We start from the raw sequence: 23,277 nt of genomic DNA, 5'->3' as shown, positions 1-23,277 counted from the left end.
TATATATTATAAAACAAACATCTAGTCAGGCTCACAAAGACAAAAAGGAGAAGACTCAAATAAATAGGATCATAATTAAAAGAAGAGAAATTACAACAGACACAGCAAAAATCCAGAGGAAATCAGAAATCACTATGAATATTTATATGCAAAACAAGTTCAACATACTAGAAGAGACGGGCAAATTTTTAGAACTATACAGGAGTCCAAAACTGAATAAAGAAGTAGAAGAAATCCTAAACAAACCAATTACAAGCAGTGGAATTGAAACAGTAATAAAAATCCACCTCCAAAATAAAAGCCCAGGACCAGATGATTTCATAATTGAGTTCTACGAGTTCTAACTGTCCTATAAATATCTTTCAAAACATTGAAAAAGAACGAATACTATCAAATATATGTTATGAAGCCAGCATTACACTAGTACAAAAACCCAATAAAACACACAAAAAGAAAACTTTAGACCAATCTCCCCAATGAACATGGTGCTAAAATCCTTAGTAAAGTCCTTGCAAAGAGTATCTAACAGTGCATCGAAAGGGTAACACCCCATGATGAGGAGGGATTTATTCCAGGGACACAAGGATAGTTCAACACCTCAAAATCAATTAATGTAATCTACCATATCAACAAAAAGAAAAAGAAAAACTATATGATGATATCAATAAATGCTGAGAAAGCATTTGATAAAGTTCAAAATCCATTTATCAGAAGGCATCAAAATTCTTAGGATAGAATGGACATGACTTAACATAATAAAATCCATCTATGACAAACCCACAACTAATATTCTTAATGGCGAAAAATTGAAAGCATTCCTTTTAAAATGTGAAACAAGACAAGGATGTCCACTGACCACTGCTTTTCAATACAATATTGGAAGCCTTGTTGTAGCAATTAGGCAAGAGAAAGCCATAGAAGGAATCCAAGTAGAAAAGAAGTAAAACTATCACTATTTACAGATAATATGATATTATACGTAGAAAACCATGAACACTCCACAGAAACACTAATTAAAACAATAAACAAATTCAGTAAAGTAGCAAGTTATAAAATCACCATACAAAAATCAATAGCCCTCTTATAAGCAAAGTCACTCTAAAGAAGAATTCAAGAAAACCATCCCATTTACAATTGTACCCAGAAAAATAAAATAAAATATCTTGGAATAAACCTAACAAAAGCACTATAAGACTTATACAAACAAAATTAGAAAACATTGTTAAAAGAAATAGAAGACACAAGGAAATAGGTGTTCCCTGCTCATGGATTGGAAAAATTAATATTATCAAAATGATCATCTTACCAAAAGTGATTTGCAGATCCAAAGTGATTTCAATAAAAATCTCAATGTCATCTTCAAAGAAATAGAACAAATATTGGTGAAATTCATATGGAATAAAAAAAAACCCTCCAATTGCCAAAGCTTTCTTGACTAAAAAGGAAGAATGTAGGTATTACACTCTGAAACTTCAAACAATACTAAAAGCCATAATAATTAAAGCAGCATGGTACTGGAGCAAAAACAAACATGATGGAATCCAATAGAAACCCCCGAAATAAAGCTATACATATGTGCATAACTAATTTTGACAAAGGAGCAATGAATATAGAATAGAACAAGGGTATTCTGTTCAATAAATGATGCTAGAAAAACTGGGCCATCACATGCAAAAGAATGAAACTAGACCTCTATGTCATAACATGCATAAAAATCAAATTAAAATTAATGGAAGACTTGAATGTAAGACCTGAAGCATAAAATACATAAAAAAATGCTGGCAAAACATTCTATACATCTCAGAAACATCTTTAATTCATCCTCCAAAGGCAAGAAAATGAAAGAAAAGATTAACAGCTGGGATTATATCAAACTAAGAAGTGTTTGCACAGCAAAAGAGAATAACCAAAACAAAGAGACATCCTACTGATTTGGCGAAAATATTTTCACTCCACACAACTCATAAGGGACTGATTTCAAAGATCTACAAAGAGCTCACAGACTCAACTCAAAGCAAACCATCCAGTCAAAAGATAGGCAGAAGAGCTAAAAAGACACTTCTCCAAAACCACAGTGAGTCTCACACCAGTGAGAATTGCCTATATTAAAATAACTGACAACATCAAATGCTGATGAGTATGCAAAGGAAGAGGAACCCTCTAACACTGCTGGTAAGAATGCAACCTGGTCCAACCGCTATTCAGAGGTGTGTGGAGATTTCTCATATTACTAAAAATGGAGCTACCATATGACCCAGAGAATCCCTCCTAGGAATCTATGCAAAGGAAAAATAACACTCCTGTGCTTATTGCAACACTATTTCAATAGCTAAGATATGGAAACAGCCTATTGATAAATGCCCAGTAACAGGTGACTGTTATACATATGGTGTATATATAATGGAATACTATTAAACAATTATGAAGAAATTTGTACCATTCACAACAACATGGATGGAACAAGAAGGGACTATGTTCAGTGAAATAAGTCAGAAGGAAAAGAAAAAATACTGGTTGGTATCACTTATAGGAGAAATATGGGGAAAAGGGTAAAATAAAAGAAAACTTGCAAGCAAACAGTAGATCTGAGGCATACAAAAGGGAAGGGATAGAGAGAGGTCAGAACAGGGGAGGGGAGAGCACAAGGTAGTTTATGGTTGATGTGATGGTGAGGGATTTGTGGGGACTACACCTGAGGGGACAAACCAAATGTAATACAAAGTGAACAATATAAGAAAATGAAGTTTCATCAATAAAAAAGATTTGAAAAAAAGAATAAGAATGTATATGAGAATCTTTTGTGAATATTAGATGAATTTACATATGACCTGAAACTGGAAAAAAGGTTAACTGATATTTTAGAATATGGAGTCAGAACTGAAGGGCCTCAAATAGGCTGACCCCTTTTTAACAAGATTAAGACGAATAGAGAATAAAATATTCCATGCTAGAACCTATAAAGCCAACTATACAAGAACAGAATAAATGAAATATACCTTAGTAGTGACACATGTGAAGCATTTAAGATTTTAGCTGTCAGTTCAACATAAGCCAGTAATGCTAAGAACTTTTAGTCAAATTATGTTTCATCAATAAAAATATAACACATATAAGAAGAATGTAATCACCCTGTGCTCTGCACAATCTGAAGTATTTTGTTGGATTGAGGGTTGGTAGCAACACTTTTGAATGAAGATTATTAACAAACCTTAATGATGTCAATGGTAAAACACTTAGGTTTGCGAGAATGCTCAAAACCATCTTACGTGAAGAACCGTTAAAGGAAATGTGGATATTTAGAAATGAAAAATTTAGGAGGAATATGATAGCATATTCCTGATATTTGATTGACTGTCAGGGAGTAGAAGAATTCAATTTATTCCCTTCAGATTTCCATATACGAGATGCACAAAGATGTAGAGCTCATCATAAGGAAATGCTAATGATTAGACCTGTTTAGAGACAGAAATTGATTTTCTTAAGGATAGTGAATTCTTTCTTCCAAGTTACGTAAACAGAGATTGAATGATTACTTGGCATGAATAGTATAGAGGAGATTCAGCCTCTATAGTAATTATTCCATTGAATTCTTATTTTGTTTTTTAATGTGTTTTTTTTAATTAGTCTTCATTTTTGTACAATGTATGCTTTTTCATTTTGCTTGTAATCCCTGTGGAATTCCCACCAACAATTCACTTGTATGCCATCACCATAGTCCTGTGTGCTCTTCCCACCCATTTTGATCCCATTCCCTTCTCACCCCTGTAGAATATCTCTGATATATAGTTGTTTGTTGATTTTAGTTTTTACTTTATTACTATTACTAACCCCCCAACCCTGATCCCTTGCACTCCTTCTATATGTGAATCTATCTGGTATTTTTCTTTTTCTTTCTAGCTTATTTCACTAAGCACGATCCCTTCCAGCTCCATCCATGTTGCCACAAGTGGCATGAGTTTTATCTTTTTGATTGCTGAGTAATATTCCATTATATATGTACCACATCTTCTTGATCCAGTCATCTATTTTTGGGCATTTGGGTTGGTCCCATCTCTTACCTATTGTAAATAGTGCTGCAGTAAACATAGGAGTGCAGGTGTCCTTTTGAATGTTTTTTGGTCTTTTGGGTACATACCTAGGAGTAGAATTTCTGGATCCTATGGAAGCTCCATTTTTAGCAGTTTGAGAAACCTCCACACAGCTTTCCATAGTGTTTGGACCAGTTTGCATTCCCACCAGCATTGTCGGAGAATTCCTTTTTCTCTACACCCTCACCAAAATCTGTTGTTGCTAGTTTTATTTTATTTTTTTAATGTGTGCCATTTTTACTGGTGTGGAATGGTATCTCATTGTGGTTTTGATAAAGAACTAGGGTACAGGCCTGGGGTGCAGAGGATTCATCAGAGACTGAGTGGGGAGCAGAACAGGCTGACTAACAAAGTACACCGCTGAGGGGAGCAACAGGCGGGTCAGGAGAGTACTGCTGCACCATGTGGGTTACCTCGCGCCATGTGGGTTACCTCTGGGGAAGGCGGGGGTCGAACTCATGCGGAAGTGGCTTTAGCTTCTTAGTGTTGTGCTTTAACCCACTGCACCACCAGGGAGGGCCCCTGATGTTGAACATTTTTTCATATACCCCTTGGCCATTCACATTTCCTCTTTGGATAAGTTGCTTTTTAGCTCTCTGCACATTTTTGATGGAGTTGTTCACTTTATTTTTGTTGTGATTCATCAACTCTTTGTAGATCTTTGTGATTAGTCCTTTATCATTATTATTGTGTGCAAAATTTTCTCCCCATCAGTGGGGTGTCTCTTTATTTTGGTTAATGTCTCTTTTGCTGCACAGAAGCTCTTTAATTTGTTGTAGTCCCAGCTGTTTATCCTCTCTTTCACTATCTTTGCTTTGGGTGATGCATCTTTAAAGATGTTACTGAGGTGTATGTCATATAGTGTTTCACCAATACTTTCTTCTGTTTATTTTATGGTTTGGGGTCTTATGTCTACTTCTTTAATCCATTTGAGTTTGTTTTTGTGTATGGTGTAGCTTCACTTTTTTGCACATAGCAGCCCAGTTTTCCCAGCACCATTTATTGAACAAATATTCTTTGTTGCATTGCATATTCGTTGCTCCTTTGTCAAAGATTGGTTGTCTGTAAAACTGGATTTATTTCTGGGTTTTCTATTGGTCTGTGTGTCTGTTCTTGTTCTGGTACCAAGCAGTTTTGATTATTATCGCTTTGTAGTGTAGTTTGAAGTCTGGGCTTGTGATACCTCTATTCCCCTCCTTTTTATTCAGGAGAGCCTTGACTATTCAAGGTTTTGTGAGGCTTCTATGAATTTCATTAACATTTGTTCTATTTCTTTGAAGAATATTACTGAAATTTTATTAGAATAGCTTTGTATCTATAAATTACATTGTTAGGATGGTCATTTTAATAATGTTAATTTTTCCAATCCTTGAGCAAGGGGTGTCTTTCCATTTCTTTGTGCCTTCTTCTATTTCTTCTAGCAATGTTTTATAATTTTCTTTCAGAGGTCCTTCACTTCTTTTGAGTGTTTTTTCCCAAGTATTTGATGTTTTTTGTTTCATTTATAAAGGGGATGGTTTTCTTGTTCTTCAGATTGATTGACTGTATGTAGGTAGGCTACTGGTTTTTGTGTGTTGATTTTAAATCTTGCTATTTTATACTAAACTGGTTGATTGTTTTGATAAATTTTTTGTGGAGTTTTTGAAGTTCTCTATGTATATTATTGTACCCATCTACAAACAGTGATAGTTTTATTTTGTGTGTGTGTGTTGTGAGATTTTGTTTTTCCATGGAAAATTTTTACTTTTCCATTGTAAAGGAAGAAGAACTTTTCAAGGTAGAATTTTCTTGGCTGGAATTTTTTGACTTGGAGTTTATTGAATATGTCCCTCCTTCTCTTAGTGCGTGTAGTGTTTCTTTGGAGAAGTCTGATGTCAGCCTGATTGTTTTTCTTTGTATGTTGTCTGTTTCTTCCCCCTTGTCCGTCTCATTATTTTTTTCTTGTTTGGATCCTTGGAAATTTTACTGTTATGTTTCTTGCTGTAACCTTCTTGTCATTGTGGTAGTTCAGTGTTCTTCTAGCTTCCTGTATTTCTATTTTCATTTCCTTCTTCATGCTTGGGAAATTCTCTTTAATTATCTCCCCGAATAGTACTTCAGAGAAGTCTGATGTCATCCGGATTGGTTTCCCTTTGTAGGTTATTTGTTTCTTCCCTCTTGTCATTCTCATTATCTTTTCTTCATCTTGCAGTCTTGGAATTTTGAATATGATATGCCTAGCTGTTTTTCTCCTCTCATCATGGTAGTTTGGTGTACGTCTGGCTTCTTGGATGTCTACTTTCATCTCCTTCTTCAAATTAGGGAAGTTCTCTTCTATTATCTCTGTGAATATTTTCTCTATTCCTTGGCCTTTCTCTTCGCCTTCTGGGATACCTATAACTCTGATATTTCCTTTCCTAATGGTGTCAGATAGCTCTTGAAGCATTTCTTCATTCCTTTTCCTTTTTACTTTCTCTTTCTTTTTCTTTTTTAATTCTCTTTGTTTCTGTGTCTTTGAGTGTGCTGATTCATTCTTCCAATTCATCTATTCTGTTTTCATAACTTTTCCCAGCATTCTTTATTTATAGCTTTTAAACAATCAGCTTTTGTTTCATTGATCTATTGAATTGTGTATATGACTTCTAGTTTACTTTTTTCCACTCTAATGTTTATTACTGCCCTCATTCTACTTTTGTTGTCATTTGTTCTTCTTTTTCTGTTTCCTTCGGGTGTAATGTTTAATTATTTATTTGAGTGCTTTGGTGTTACTTGTGAGGGCCTGTATTGTCATGTAATCCCTTTTAGTACTACTTTTGCTGTATCCTATCAATTCTGATAAGTCATATTTTCATTTTCATTGACACCAGGTCTTTTAAAGTTTCTTTTCAAATTTCCACATTAATCCCATAGTCATTCAATAGTGTGTTGTTCAGTGCCCACATATTGAAATTTTTCCATGTGTGTGATTGATCTCTAGTTTTATTCTTTAATAGGAACAAGTGAGGATCAGTTCCTGATCAGTGGGTGACAATCATTGGCAACTCATTGGTAGAAGGTGAAACTTTTCAAATTTCATCTCATTAGTGGGGCAGAACTGAGGAAATAGGGGCAGAGCTGAGGCTTTTGGGTGGTAAAGTATTGAGGTTTTGGGCATTTAAACGGCTAGAACTTTTGGCAAAATGCTGTGCTTTGGGTAGTTAAAACAACAAAGGGCTTTGTGAAACTTAGGCTGCTGGGGTTTTTGACAAGTTAAGCTTCTGGGACTTTGTGATAGTTAAACTGCTTGAGCTTTTGAACAGATAAACTGCTGAGGTTTTTTGTCAGTTAAGCTGCTGAGTGGCTTTTTTATTTTAACTTTTTTTTTTAATTTTAACATAGTTTATTTTTACAACATTCTGTGCCTTTTTCCATCTTAGTTGTAATCCCCGTGGGCTTCCCATCACCAAATCACCTGTGTGCCATCACCATAGTCCAGTGTACTTCTTCCCCCTTCCCCTCCGTTTTTGATCCCATTTCCCACTCCACCCCCATAAAATGTCTCTACTACAAAGTTGTTCATTTTTTTTTTTTCCCTGGTTCTTTATGCTCCTGCTATGAGTAAAGCCATCCAGTTTTTTTCTTTCTTTCTTTCTTTCTGGCTTATTTCACTAAGCATGATCCCTTCCAAGCTGCTGAGTGTTTTGACCAGTTATACTTGTAGGAATTTGGGCAGTTAAACTGCTGGGGCTTGTGACCAAGTAAGCTGCTGGGTTTCTGGCAGTTAAACCACTGATGAGGAGAAGTGGCTGCAGAGAAACTGCCAGTTTTCCACATACAGTTTCACTTTGGAGCTCAGTTTCTCCTCAGTGGAATTTTATCTGGAATAGGGCTGATGGCATCTGGCAACATGCCAACCTCACTCTCACTCAACTTGTCCCTGTCTCTCTCCTCTGCCACCATATGTAAATAAATCCTGTTATTGTTGTTTCATACTATGACTGCTTTGGGTCATGTCTTCCAGTCAGCATTCAATTTTCATGAAATTATTCACACTCATTTTGTGTCCCAATGTGTGGACTTAAGAAAAACTATACTCAACCTTTAGGCATTTAGTACTTCATAGATGTTTTAATTAACCCTGTAGTTTAAATCTTCATTTAAGACCATTGTTTTTTTGTTGGGTTTCTGTTTGATCTGTCCACTGATGAAAGTAGGGCACTGACGTCCCCTACCACTATTGTGTTCTGACCAACATCTATTTTTAGATTTCTTAATAGTTATTAATTTTGGTACTCCTTCATTTGGTACATAAATGTTGGTTAATGATATATCTTTCTGATGTACTCATCCATTGATCACTATATATTATCCATCCCTGCCTCTTGTTATCTATTTAAATTGAATGTTTATCTACTATAATTATTGCTTGCCTTGCCTTATTTTGGGTTTTATTTTCTTGGAGGATTATATTCCAGCTATTTACTTTGAAGGTTTGTTTATCTTTGGAGCTCAGATGGATCTCCTGGAGGTAAAATATTTTGTTTTCCTATCCAGTTAGCCACTCTACACCTTTTGATTGGTGAGTTCAATTCATTCACATTTATGACAATTTTTAATATATAGTTATTTGCTACTGCCATTTTGTCTTTAGTTTGTTTCTACCTAGTTCCTTGATTAAATTTTTGTGATTTTTTTTTTCACATTGATATCTGTTGACAAACTCCCTGAGTTCTTTTTTTGTTTAGGAATGCCTTATTTCTCTCTCATACCTGAAAGAATGTCTTATAGTATATAGTATTCTTGGCTGGCAGATTTTATATTTGAGTATTTTGAATACATCATTGCATCTTCTCCTTGACTTAGAGTTTCTGCTGAAAATGAAAAAACCTTCAAGTTTATGATAGACTAGAGGAATACAGCTGGAGAGAGGTAGGGAGAGGTATTAAAAAGTTGATTATTTAAAAATATATAAACAAAATAAACAAGTTTCTCGTTAAACTTGCTATAAAAAAGGAAGGCAACTGTAATGAATGGAATCATAAATGAAAGAGAAGTTACTACAGATACATCAGCAATACAGAGGATAGTAAGAGTCTACTGTTAAAATCTTTATGCCAACAAATTGGAAAATCTGGGAGAAACTGACAGATTCTTAGAAGTATACAACCTTCCATGACTGAATCAGGAATAAATGGTAAACCTGAACAGACCAATTATAGGCATATATATTTAAAAAGTAATCAAGTCTCCAAAAAAAAAAAAAAATGGTCTAGGACCAGATGGTTTTAGTAGTGAGTTCTACCAAATCTTCAAAAAGGAACATTTATCCTTCTCATAAAGGATAAAAAAGTGATAATACTCCCAAACACATTTTATGAGCTTAAATTACTCATAACCAAAATAGAGGACATTGCAAAGGGAGGGAGGGAGGCTAGGGGAGGGAGGGAGGAGGGGAGAGGAGGGGAGAGGAGGGAGGGAGAGAGAGAGGGAGGGAGAGAGAGAGGGAGGGAGGAAACTACAGATTAATATCCCTGATTAACCCAATAGTCACTCAGTAATGTGTTGTTCAGTCTCCACAAATTGGGAGAACCTTTATAAAGTACCTGCTCTTCCCCCCCCAACTGCCTTCAGTATTCTCTTTCTCATGAATTCTTGGCTGTTTCACTACTCTGTGGCATTCTTTAGGTCTTGTTACATTTAGGTAGCCAGGAGTTCTTTTAGCTTCATGGACTGCTTATCTTTAATACCTTTATATAGGTAGGAAGTTTTCCTTGATTATCTCTTTGAATAGCCTGTTTCCTCATCTCTTTTCCCTTCTGGCATATCATACATATTTTTCTTATGTTGCCTTTGTTGATGGTGTCAGATAGTTGTCTAATTGCCTCTTAATTTTTCTTGACATCTCATTTATGTGTAATTACATTTTAAAAACCTCTGAATTTTCACTTCTCCCTCCACAATTTATGGTGTTGATGTCACCTTTCATCTTTTTTGCTTTGTACATACATTAGTATATTATTGCAGCTAAGTTTTTTTTGATTGCTGGATTTTTTTTCTTTTATACCAGAGATAAAAGTGAATCACATTTATTATACACCATTGTAACAGTAAGATTTTCTGAATTTAGACATCCTGTTTGCTTCCAAGTTTTGATAATTATAAATAAAGTTTCTATAACAATTCATGTGCAGGTTTTTTTTAAGATTTATTTATTTATTTATACAGAACTGGGGTATAGGCCAGAGATGCAGAGGGTGAGAAGATTCACCAGAGACAGAGTGGGGAGCAGAACAGGCAGATCGAGGAAGTACACTGCTGAGGGGAGCAGCTGGTGGGTGAGGAGAGGTCTGCCATGCCCTGTGGATCACCTCCGGGGCAGGCGGATAGAACTCATGCGGGAAGTGGTTTAAGCTTCTTTGTGCAGTGCTTTAACCCGCTGCGCCACCAGGGAGGGCCCATGTGCAGGTTTTTATGTAGACAAGATTTCAACTCCTTTGGGAAAATGCAACGAAATGCAACTGCTGTATCATATGGTCAAAAATATGTTTATTTCTGTAAGAAACTGCAAAGCTGTATTACAAAATAGCTCTACTATTTTTTCATTTTTACCAGCAATGAATTTGATAGTTCCCATTGTTCCACTTCTTCAACAGCATTTGTTATTTGCAATATCTAGATTTTAGTAATATATTAAAAATGTAATACTTTCTTATTTAAATTAAGAGACATTTCAGCATTCTAAACACATGAAACATAACAGAACTTTGCAAACTGTTTAGTACAGGAGGTTCTTAGTCTAACAGGTGTGTAGTGCTATCTCATTTTAATTTGCATTTCCTTTATGAAATATGATATTGAGCATCTTTTTACATGATTATTTGCCATCTGTATGCGTTATTTTGTGAAGTGTCTATTCAGGCCTTTTAGCCGTTTTATATTGGGGGTATCTGTTTTCTTATTATTTTGTTGTAAGCTTACAACAATTCTTTGTCTACTTTGGATACCAATCCTTTATTATTTATTTACAAATATTTCCCTCTATTGTTTGACTTGCCTTTTCACTCTGTTCACAGAATGATTAGCTGGGCAGAAATTCTATTTTCAACTAAATCTAGCATTAATTTTTCTTTCCTGAATTGTGCTTTCAGTGTTGTGTCTCAAAAGTCATCAATCTGAAGATCAGCTTCATTTTCTCCTATGTTAGTTCCATTTTTTTTTAAAGATTTATTTATTTGTGCATACAGAACTGGGGTACAGGCCAGAGGCTCAGGGGCGGTGAGAGGCTTCACCAGAGACAGACTGGGGAGCAGAACAGGCAGATCTACGAAGTACACTGCTGAGGGGAGCAGCGGGCGGGCCAGGAGAGGTCTGCCACGCCATGTGGTCTCCTCCGGGGCAGGCGGGAATCGAACTCATGCGGAAGCGGCTCTAGCTTCCAGTGCTGCGCTTCAACCCGCTGCGCCAACAGGGAGGGCCCTGTTAGTTCCATTTTTAAAAAAGATTTATTTATTTATGCATACAAGAACCGGGGTACAGGCCATAGGTGTGAGAGTGAGAGGATTCATCAGAGACAGTGGGGGAACAGAACAGGCAGGTTGACTTAAATACACTGCTGAGGGGAACAGGATGCAGGTCAGGAGAGGTCTGCCATACCATAGCTTCTAAGAGTTCTGTAGTTTCAGGTTTTACATTTAGACTTAGGATTTATTTTAAGTTAATTTTTATCAAAAGTTTAAGTTCTGTGTCTGGATTCATTTTTATTTTGCATGTCGATATTCAGTTATTCCAACACCACTTGTTGAAGACTATTTTCTTTTTCTTTTGTAACAGTATTTTCACTCTATTACTAGTTTAGAAATGGTTTTCTGTATCTTGTTTCAGTGATTATCATAAGAGAATAGACTCCTTACTTAACTGTCCTCCATATTTATTATCTCTCTGTGCTGCACGTTGACTAATTTATTGTTTTGTCTTTCAGTTCACTATTATTTTTTCTCCAACTGGCGTTAAGCCTATCCATTTGGGTTATTGTTTTGTTTTGTTTTGTTTTGTTTTTTTTCATTTCAAGTAGTTCATTTTCTTCTAATCGGCTATGTCATGTTTTATAGTTTCTGTTTCTAACAACTTAAGTGACATTCAGAGTATTCAGTAACTGGGAAGACATGTCAATAATCAATCAGAATGAATACTAGCTGAAAATAATCACTGTAATTATATTGATATGTACATTCAATGTCAACCCACTTAAATCTATTTTTTAGTCTAGATTTTATTTCTTTATATATAGAAGAAAACTTTTTAAACCAGTTTTTTCATAATTCTGTAGCTTGGAGATCTGTTTCTGCTATCTGTTGCTTTTGCTGTTTCTCAATTGCCTTGCCTTTTTTTTAGTGTGCTTGATTTCTTTAAATGTGCACTAATCATGAATCTTGAAAAAATTATTTATGGAAATACATGAAGTCTAAGATGAAGGTTCTCCCTTCAGAAAGGATTTGTTCTTGATTCTTCAGATCTTTGGGACCAATAAAATCTAAAATCACAGTTTGAAGTCTTTTGGCCAGATTATAATGTAATTTTGAGCTGTAATGCATAAAAGAATCTATGTATGTTATACTTCAGGAATTGATTCTCAATAATCCATTTTGCTACATCTCTCAGGAACAAAGTGACTTTCTTTGCAGTTCTGTAGATTTGAATGGCAGTAGGTTTATTCTGGTTTGTCCTTAGTTTAAAAGTGTTATCTTTGGACCTTGATGTATTTGCCTTACCAGTAAACTATTATTAACACTTGCTGATACCTACACATACTAACCAGAGGGAAAAAATAAAAGTGGTTTTAATCATCTACTTAACTCTCTGTGACCTTATTTTTCCTCATATTTTGTTCTCCTATCTTGTCATTTAGTTTTGGAATTGAAAATAATGGTATATACTTTTGTTTGTTTTCAGTAAGGCACTTGGTCTGACAAAACTAGTGGACTCTAGAAGAATACAATGTCATTTTTAGCATTTTAAGAGAATGTTCTTCAAATTTTTCTCAGAATCATATCTTTTTGTTATGCGTATCCCTAAGCTTTTGTGATCTTACAAATAATATTTGTAAAATATGATAAGAGTGCCTTTACAGCTTCTTATAAAAGGAATTCAATTTTTTTTCTTTTTTATTAAATTATATTTTTAGATCATTCTTCATTTTGTGCACTTTTTCATTCCAATTGTAATCCCCATGGGCTTGCTGCCACCAGTTCACCCCTGTGCCATCAACACAGTCCAGTGCACTCTCACACCCCAATTCTGATCCCATTCCCTCTTCAATCCCCATAAAATGTCTCTGGTTTATAGTTCTTCATTTGTTTTCATTTTTACTCTATTAAATTAATTGTCTCTCTTTCCCCACACCCTCCCCACCCCAATCCCTTATGCTCCTGCTATGAGTGAAACCATCTGGTATTTTTCTTTTTCTTTGTAGCATATTTCACTAAGTATGATCCCTTCCAGCTCCATCCATATTCCTCCAAAAAGCATGAGTTTATCTTTTTTGATTGCTGAGTAATATTCCATTGTGTATATGTACCACATCTTTTTAATCCAGTTATCTATTTTGGGCATTTGGGTTGATTCCATGTCTTCCCTATTGTAAATAGAGCAGCAATAAACATGGGGTGCAGGTGTCCTTTTGAATCAAAGTTTTTGTATTCTTTATGTATATACCTAGGAGTGGGATTGCTGGGTCATATGAAAGCTCTATTTTTAGCCTTTTGAGAAACCTCCAAACAGCCTTCCACAGTGGTTGTATCAGCTTGCATTCCCACCAGCAGTATATGAGAGTTCTTTTTTCTCCACATCCTTGCCAACATTTGTTGTTGCTAGTTGTTTTAATTTGTGCCATTCTCACTAGTGTGAGATGGTATCTCATTGTGGTTTTAATTTGCATTTCCCTTATTACAAGTGATGGTGAACACTTTTTCATATGCCTGCTGGCCATCTTCATTTCTTCTTTGGATAAGTATCTTTTTAGCTCCTCTGCCCATTTTTTTGATGGGGTTGTTTATTTTTGTTGAGTTTCATTAGCTTTTTGTGTACCTCTGTGATCAGTCCTTTATCATTAGTATTGTGTGCAAATATTTTCTCCCAATCAGTGGGGTGTCTCTTTGTTTTGTGAAGTCTCTCTCTTGCTATACAGAAGCTCTTTAACTTGATGTAGTCCCAGCTGTTTATCCTTTACTTCACTATCGTTGCTTTGGGTAATGTATCTTTAAAGATATTATTGAGGTGTATATCTTACAGCATTTCGCCTACCTTGTCTTCTAGTATTTTATGGTTACAAGTCTTATGTCTAGTTCTTTAATCCACTTCAAGTTGGTTTTTGTACATGGTGCAAGATAGTAGCTTCATTGTTTTGCACGTAGCAGTCCAATTTTCCCAGCACCATTTGCTGAATGAACTTTCTTTGTTCCATTGCATTTTTTTTTTTTTTGCTCCTTTGTCAAAAATTAGCTGTCCATAAACCTGTGGGTTTATATCTGGGTTTTCTAGTCGAATCCATTGGTCTGTATGTCTGTTCTTGGTCCAGTGAAATGCAGTTTTGATTATGATGTCTTTGTAGTATGCTTGCAGTCTGGGATTGTGATGCCTTTGGTCTCTTTCATTTTATTCAGGAGAGTTTGAGGTTTTTGTGGTTCCATATAAATCTCATCAATATTTATTCTATTTCTTTGAAGAATGTCATTGATATTTTTATTGTAATAGCATTCAATCTGTATATCATTTTTGGTTAGAATGGCCATTTTAATGATGTTAATTCTTCCAATCCATGAATAGGGGTTTTCTTTCCATTTCTTTGTGCCTTCTTATATTTTTTAATCAGGGTTTTATAGTTTTCTTTGTGTAGTTCCTTCACCTCTTTTGTTAGGTTTATTCCCAAGTATTTGATTTTTTTGTTTGTTTGTTTCTATTGTAAAGGGGATGGATATTTTGATTTTTACTTCTTCTCATTGGTTGTTTGTGTGTAGGAAGGCTACTGACTTTTGTGTGTTGATTTTATAATCTGCAACCTTACTAAATTGGTTAATTGTTTTAATTGTTTTTTCTATGGCATTCATAGGGTTCTCTATGTATATTATTATATTGTCTGCGAATAAAGATACTTTTACTTCTTTCCCTATTTGTATACCTTGTATGTCTTTTTCCTGTCTTCTAACATGGGCTAGGACTTCCCATGTTATGTTGCAGAGCAGTGGCAATGGTGGACATCCTTGTCTTGCTCCTGATCTCAAAAGAAAGGCTTTCAGCTTTTCTACAATGAGGATAATATTGGCTGTGGGTTTGTCACATATGGATTTTATCATGTTGAGGTATGTTCCTTCTATTCCAATGATTTTGAAGGACATAAACAAAAATGGATGTTGTCTTTTGTCGAATGCCTTCTCTGCATCTGTTGATATAATTATATGAATTTTATTTTTTGTCAGTTGGTGTGATGGATTATGTTAATTGATTTTTGAACGTTGAACCATCTTTGTGACCCTGGAATAAAAGCCACTTGGTGAATTATTTTTTGAATGCATTATTGGATTCTGTTGGTTAAGATTTTATTGAGGATTTTTACATCAGTGTTTATTAGGGAGATTGGTCTGAAGTTTTCTATTTTTGCGTTGTCTTTGTTAAGTTTTGGTATCAGTGTGATGTTGGCTTCATAGAAATTATATGGTAGCTTTCCTTCTTTCTCAATTTTTGGAATGAGTTTGTGTACGATAGGCACTAGTTTGTTTCTGAACTTTGGGTAAAATTCATTTGTAAATCCATCTAGTCCAGGGCTTTTATTCTTGGGGAGGGTTTTATTTACTGCTTCAGTTTCACTGCTTGTAATTGACCTGTTTGTTTGTTCTATTTCTTCTTTATCTAGCTTGGAGTGATTGTAGAGTTGTAGGAATTTGTCAATCTCTTCTAGATTGTTGAACTTGTTTGCATATAGCTGTTCATATTATTCTCTGGTTATTCTTCTGATTTCTGCTATATCTGTTGTGATTTCACCTCTTTCATTGATGATCCTGTTTGTGCTTTCTCCTGTTCTTTCTTTGTGAGCCTGTCTAGGTGTTTGTCTATATAGTTTTCTCTTTCAAAGAGCCAACTTTTGGTTTCATTGATTTTTTTGGATTGTTTTCCTGACTACCATTTCATTTATTTCCTCTTTTACATCTATTACTTACTGTCTTCTACTGGTTTTTGGGTTATTTTGTTGTTCATTTTCCAGTTCTTTAAGGTGGGAGAGTTCATATTGCTAAATATATTCCATATATATATATATATATATATATATATAAAACTGCTTTTAATATGTCCCATAGTTTTGTAGAGTTGGTCCTCATTGCCATTCTTCTCAAGGTACTTTTTAATTTTTTTCTTGGTTTCCTCATCAATGCAATAGTCCTCCAGTAGTGTGGGTAGTGTGGGTTTCAATCTCCACAAGTAGGTTGGTTTCTTGCCTTCTTTACATAGTTAATTTCTATTTTGATTCCTTCATGGTCAGAGAATATAGTTGGTATGATTTCAATTTTAGTGTATTTATTCCTATTTGACTTTTGTTCCAGTATGTGGTCAATCCTTGAGAATGATCCATGTGAATTTGAGAAATATGTGTACTCAGATTTTTTTGGATGTAGTGTTCTATAGATGTCTGTTAAGCCCAAGAATTCTAGGCCCTTGTTCAAAGCTTTAGTGTCCTTGCTTAATTTTTGTCTTGTTGATCTGTCCATTGTTGAGAGTGACATATTTAAGTCTCCTACTACATATGTGTTTTCTCTTATATACATTTTCATAGATGACAATAGTTTCCTTAGATATTTTGGTGATCCTTTATTTGGTGCATATATGTTGAGTGTTCTATCTTCTTCCCGTGTTGTCTCTGTAATCATTATGTAGTGGCCATTTGTGTCCCTTTGACCATTTTTTTTTTTGAAGTCTATCTTATTTTATATAAAAATAACTGTTCCTGCTTTCTTTTTTGGTCCATTTGCTTATAGGATTGTTTTCCATCCTTTACTTTCAATCTTTTTTTATCTTTTGTGATTAGATCTGTTTCCTGGAGGCAATAGAATGTTGGGTTCTGTTTTTCAACCCAGCCACTCTGTGTCTCTTTACTGCTGAGTTTAAACCATTTACATTTAAAATTAATATCGATACATTGGAACCTACATTTGCCATTTTGTTTTTCCTTTAGTGTTTTAATGCCTTGTTTTGATCTGTTCATATTCTGGTTTTGGCTTAAGGACTTGTAGTATTTTTTGGAGTGGGGGTTTAGTCTTGACAAAATTTTGGAGTTTCTGTTTGTCTGGAAATGTCCTTATTCTTTCTTCCTAGAGGAAGGAGATCTTTGCAGGATGTATTCTTGGTTGGCATTTGATGTCTTAGAGTTTGTTGACTATGTCCCTCCACACTCTTCTTGCCCTTAGTGTTTCTGAACTGTTGAGAAGTCTGGTGTCAGCCTGATTGGTTTTCCTTTGTAAGTTGCTAGTTTCTTCCCTCTTGTCATTCTCATTATTTTTCCCTTGTCCTGGATTCTTGGGAGCTTTACTATTATGTGTTTTGCTGTATTTCTCCTTTCATCATGGTAGTTTGGCAGGGCCACCCCCTGCCGTTTTCAGCTAATGGCAGGAGCTAAGTGCAGGCTGTCTCACCCCTTAGGGCTGTTTGGTAATGTTCTGGGGAGGGCACAGATTTCCTCTTTTAGTCAAAGACCCCACTGTTTCAGAACTTTTGGTCATTCTCTGCTGCTTTCAGCTAATGGTTGGAGCTGGACACAGGCTGTTGCCCCTCTCTTGGCTAGTAAGCCCCCTGGGAGTAGAAAGCACAGATTTCCACTTTCAGGGTAAAGCCCAGGGGCATAAAAGCGCTAGGTGCCCTGTTCTCAGCAGAGAACAGTCTATTTCAGTAACAGGGGTGAGCCCTGTCCAGGGATGATGCTAAGTGTTGTTCGCTGGGTGTCACTCCCTCCCTGGCTTTCCCTATCTTGGAATCACTGCTCAAGGTGGGAGGACTACCATCATGCCTCCAGCTGTGTCAGGGGCTGGGTGTTCCCCGGGAGTTGGGGGTTGGAGCCAGAACCCTGCCCTACCCCCAGTAGTGGCAAGAAGGATGATTCTTATCCTTCCCACTGGTCTCACCCCCATGGATCTGCAGCAGTCCTGCTCTCCTCCATGCAAATCAACCCACTGACCTTTGTTGTCCTTTTGGGGATTTCAGGTGTTTCAGCTTTCCCAGTTGCTTTTTCTTGTTTTTGTTTGTTTGTTTGATTGATTGATTGATTGGTTTTTTCTCATCCTTTTCTTTCCTTGGTTTAGCACTTCTGGGTTTGTAGGTGGGGGAGGGAGGGTGGTCGAGGTCAGTGGAAATATCTGTCTCGCTTCTTCTTTCATGGTGTTTAACTTCCTCCTGTTTCCCCTGAGTCGTCAATCCTGTGCCTATCATCTGAATTTTTACTGGATTTTGCTTAGCTTCCCCCCTATTTACTATATCCAAGAGTGAGCTTAATCTCAGTGACTCTTCATGGCCATGTTGGTGACATCACTCTCAATATTTTTTTTCTTTCAGGCTAAAGAAGCAGTGACAGAAGCTGAACGACATGATCCTGAAAATATTTTCACTCAATTTTATATTTTCAAGATTGCAGTCTTAGAGGGAAACTCTGACAGAGGTACAAATGTTAACGATGAGTTTAATATTTGATTCTTAACTCAAATAATAAACAAACATGTCTGGACATGATAGAAAAAAGCATTGCTTTTAAAATAATGGAGATGACTATATATGTTCTAACTTTCTTATGTGAAGATGATACAATCATATGAAAAGGTAACTATTGTAAGGTGCATAAGAATAAGCAAACAGGAACTACTTAGGGAGATAGTAGAACCTAGGTAGATTTGGGACAAGAATTGGTAGGAAAGTCTTGTCAGTGTATATCCTGTTTTGTACTTTCTATTATTTGAACCAACCTATTAAAAATTAAGTTTAAAAATCTGGGGCACAAGGAGAGATTATATTGTAGACCCTTATTAATTGAGAACTATCTTTAAATGAGGATGTAAGAAAAATGAACCTTCTTAAACTGTTGGTGGAAATTCCAGCCATTATAGAAAACAATATAGAAGCTTCTCAAAATAGTAAAAATTGGGCCCTCCCTGGTGGTTCAGCAGGTTAAAGCATAGCACTGAGAAGCTAAAAAGCCATTTCAGCATGAGTTTGATTCCTGTCCAGGGAGGTGATCCACATGGTGCGGGAGACATCTCCTGACCCGCCCACTACTCCCCTCAGCAGTGTACCTCATTAGTTGGCCTCTTCTGCTCCCCACTCTGTCTCTGGTAAATCCTCTCACCGCCCCTGCACCTCTGGCCTGTATCCCAGCTCTGTATGCATAAATAAATAAATCTTTTTAACAAATAGTAAAAATCGGTCTTCCATAAGATCTAGCAATTCTACTCCTATATATCTACAAAAAGAATACAATAGCACTAATTTAAAGGGATATATATGTCTCCTATGTTCATAGCAGCACTATTTACAGTAGCCAAGCTATGGAAACAACCTAACTGCTTCAAAAGTAGTAACATTTATTCTTCACTGAAGAAGAAATGTTCCAACTAGTAAAGTACATGTTTATATTAACTAGGGAGTAGCAAATTGGAATCATATTTTTATCAAAGTTAATATTGCTATCATATTCAAAATCAGTGTTCTCATTAGAGAGGTCTCATTATAGGAACATGTGGTACATATACACAATGGTATACTACACAGCTATTAAATGAGACAAACTCATCATTTGCAACAATTTGGATGAAATTGGAGGGGATTTTACTAGGTAAAATAAGTCAGAAGAAAGACAAGTACTAGATGGTATCACTTCTACATAGAAAAAGAGAAATAAAACACAGTAGCAGATAAAGCCAAACTCATAACAAATTCTAGAAATCTGACTGTAAACTGTAGTTAGCAAGGAGAGATAGGAAGGGGTAAGAACAAAGAGCAAACAATATGGCTTATGCCAGTAGACGGTGGGTACTTTCATTGTGTGTAAGGTGTGGTAATAATACCTGCAGGGAAGATCCTCTACTTCTAAAATTTAAACAACATTGTAACATAAATTTACCTCAATTTAAAAAATCAATTATCTTTAGAGGATAGGGTACTTTTTTAACTTCTGACCTATTTTCAAGAGATGATATGTGAAAGATTGAGCCTTTAATGGAGTTTCTGTTACAAAGTTGATAGTGTTGGAATTGCTCTCATGGACCTCATGCTGTTACTACTGTGTTCTTTCTGTTAAATTAAGCATAGTTTATAACTGGTGTATCTGCGCACACACACACACACACACACACACACGTATCTTAATTTGATTACAGCATATCCCTATAACATTATTTTCATCAGCTGTTAGGGAAGCTAAGCAAGTTCTGAGAGCCATTTGAACTCTAGGCCGATTGCCCTTTGTGAAGGGCACAAGTTGAGAAATTGAGAATCTTAAATTAATATATCTAAACAGAATTTGTACTAATATAATTAATCAAGTATGAATGTCTTCTGTGTGCAACGGACTTTTTATTCATTCCATAGAGAAATAAAATTTATTCTGCACTGAAAATAAATGCTCCAAGTAGTAAAGTACATGCTTATATTAATTAAGAAGTAGCAAATAGGAATCAACTTTTCATCAAGGTTAATATTGTCATCAGATCCATCATCAGTGTTCTCATTAGAGATTCCTGGGCATTTAGTTTATGGGATATATTATGTTGAAGGATAAAAGAACTTGAAACTTTTTGCTAGAACAAATGGAAAGTTAGTTTCCTATTAACCTTTTCTGTTAATAGTCTATTATAATTTACTTTACATTCTAAATATAGCAACAATCTTTTTATTTCTTCCTCAGTTATCTGTAAGCAGTTTTTAAAGTCATGTTTACAATAAAATTTTTATTGCTCGTGTGTGATTTTTATGAGGTTTATTTCTATGAATAATTCTGTGAGTTTTGACAAATGCATACTTAGGTAACAACCACCACAAAAAACCTGTAGAAAAATATTACTCTACCTTTGGACCTTTTAATATCACTCAATCCTACCACTTCTAGTCATAGAGACCCTAGAAACTCTTTTCAGTTGCTTGTATTTTTTCTTTTCCAGAATATCACATAAATGAAGTCAGACAGTATTAAGTTTTTTGAGCCAAAGCAATCATGGAAACAAGAAATGTGATAGTAAACTAAATCATGGTATCACATATCTAGACTTCAAACTATACTATAAAGCACTGGTGCTGGAATAAAAAAAAAGTCTTGAAATCATAAAGTATATATTAGAAAACATAAGTTAAACATGCTAATACATAAATCTAAAGGTATCTTAAATGAGTCATCCTCAGCAGCAAGAAAAACAAAATAGAATATAAGCAATTGGGATTACATCAAGCTAAAAGCTGCACAGCGAAAGAGACCAAAACTTAAGTGAAGACATACCCTACTGAATGGGAGAAAATATTTGCACACTATATATCTAACAAGGGACTTATAATCAAAATCTATGAAGAACACATACAACTCAACAGAAAGAATACAAATAATCCAAACAAAAAATGTACAGAAGAGCTAAATAGGCACTTCTCTAAAGAAGACATGTAGATGAACAACAGGGACATAAAGAAATGTTCATCATCATTACCATCATAGAAATGCAAAGCAAAACCAGTGAAATACCACCTGACAACTTAGAGTGGCCCATATCAAAAAGACCAGAAGCAAATGATGATGAGGGTGTGGAGAAAAAGATAACTGTCATACATTGTTGGTATACTGATCCAGTCCCTACAGAAAACAGTGTGGAAATTTTTCAAAAGACTAAAAATCAATTTATCATATGACCCAGCAACTCCTAGATATCTAGAAATCTTAGGTATTTATCCCCAAAGTACAAAAATACTTAATTGAAAGGAAAACTGCACTCATGTTTTTTGCATCATATGGAAACATATATGTTCTAAAAATAGACAGGTGGATCAAGAAGATGTGATATATATTCACAATCAAATGCTATTCAGAAATCAAAAGAAGATAAATTCATGCCATTTGTAGCAACATAAATAAAACTGGAAGGGCTTATACTAAGTGAAATCTAGCCAGAAGGAAAAAGATAAATAACGACTGGTGTCATGCATAAATGAAAAATAGAGTCAAAGACAAACATTAAGACCAACCTTTGAAAACTGTCAGTCTTTGTCTTTCAGAGGGGTAGGGAAAGGTATAAAAACAAAGGGGAACTTAAGAACTATGTTGAAGGTTTATGGGTGCTTCTCTGGTGAAATTGTTATGGTGACTACACCTGAATAGGGGTATCCTACACTGGATGTACAATAATGTTGAGGCAAACGTGGCAGCTAATACACTATGAAAACACCCTGGATGTAAAATAATGTACTTCAATAAAAGCAGCAAACATATTGACCCCTGTATATCTTAAAAAAAGATACAATACCGGGGACTTCCGGAAGATGGCGGCAGGGTAAAGACGCTGAGATAACTGCTTCCAGGCTTGCATTGGAATTGAGGACTGAAAACGGACTATAGACTTACTTACTGCAAGTTTCAACCCAAATGAAAACACCCTGGACTCACTAGAAGGTAGATAACTGAGGGGGAATGGGCAATTGGGGAGTTCCCTTCTGGCAACTCCCAGGAAAACCCAGGCGACTGGAAGTTCGGTGGGCTGCAGGAGCCGCTTTCCCCCACGCTAAACCCTGGAGGTGAAGAGGAACAGCTCAGCTCAGTGAGTGGAGCCCAGGTTGCGGAAAGACTGCAAATCTGATCTTCAATACCAGGTTGAGGGGAAAACCGCTGAAACTGCAAACATGGTCTAGAGCACCTGGGCGCTGCACAAAGCCACTGATCAGCTCGACCAGCTCGGGAACCAGAAAGATGGCGGCAGAATAAAGACGCCGAGACGACTACATCCAAACACACAGGATTATATAAAAACGGACTATAGACTTTCATACTACCAGTTTCATCCCAAATGAGAACGCCCTGGACTCACTAGAAGGAAAATAACTGAGGGAGAACCGGCGATTGGGGAGTTCCCATAAGGGAAGCCCACGGGCAGGATTAGCTGAACCCTGCAACTCTGATTGGGGAACGCCAGCGGTTTCCAACTTGCTCGGCTCCTTTAAAAATCTAGGCGCC

General features: G+C 35.8%; 1 protein-coding gene across 1 annotated transcript in view; it reads left to right on the top strand.

The window, feature by feature from the left end:
- TEX11 (testis expressed 11) overlaps positions 1-23,277 on the top strand; it is a 322,651-nt gene that overhangs the window by 195,946 nt on the left and 103,428 nt on the right. The window contains exon 16 of the mRNA XM_004694432.1: positions 18,636-18,738. Coding sequence (XP_004694489.1) covers positions 18,636-18,738 — 103 coding nt within the window. The remainder of the gene's footprint in view (positions 1-18,635; positions 18,739-23,277) is intronic.

Source organism: Condylura cristata, unplaced genomic scaffold, assembly GCF_000260355.1.
Source record: "Condylura cristata isolate star-nosed mole 26May11 unplaced genomic scaffold, ConCri1.0 scaffold00043, whole genome shotgun sequence".
Taxonomy (NCBI): domain Eukaryota; kingdom Metazoa; phylum Chordata; class Mammalia; order Eulipotyphla; family Talpidae; genus Condylura; species Condylura cristata.
Note: the sequence above shows the minus strand (reverse complement) of the source record. Positions and strands in the feature narration are given on the sequence as shown.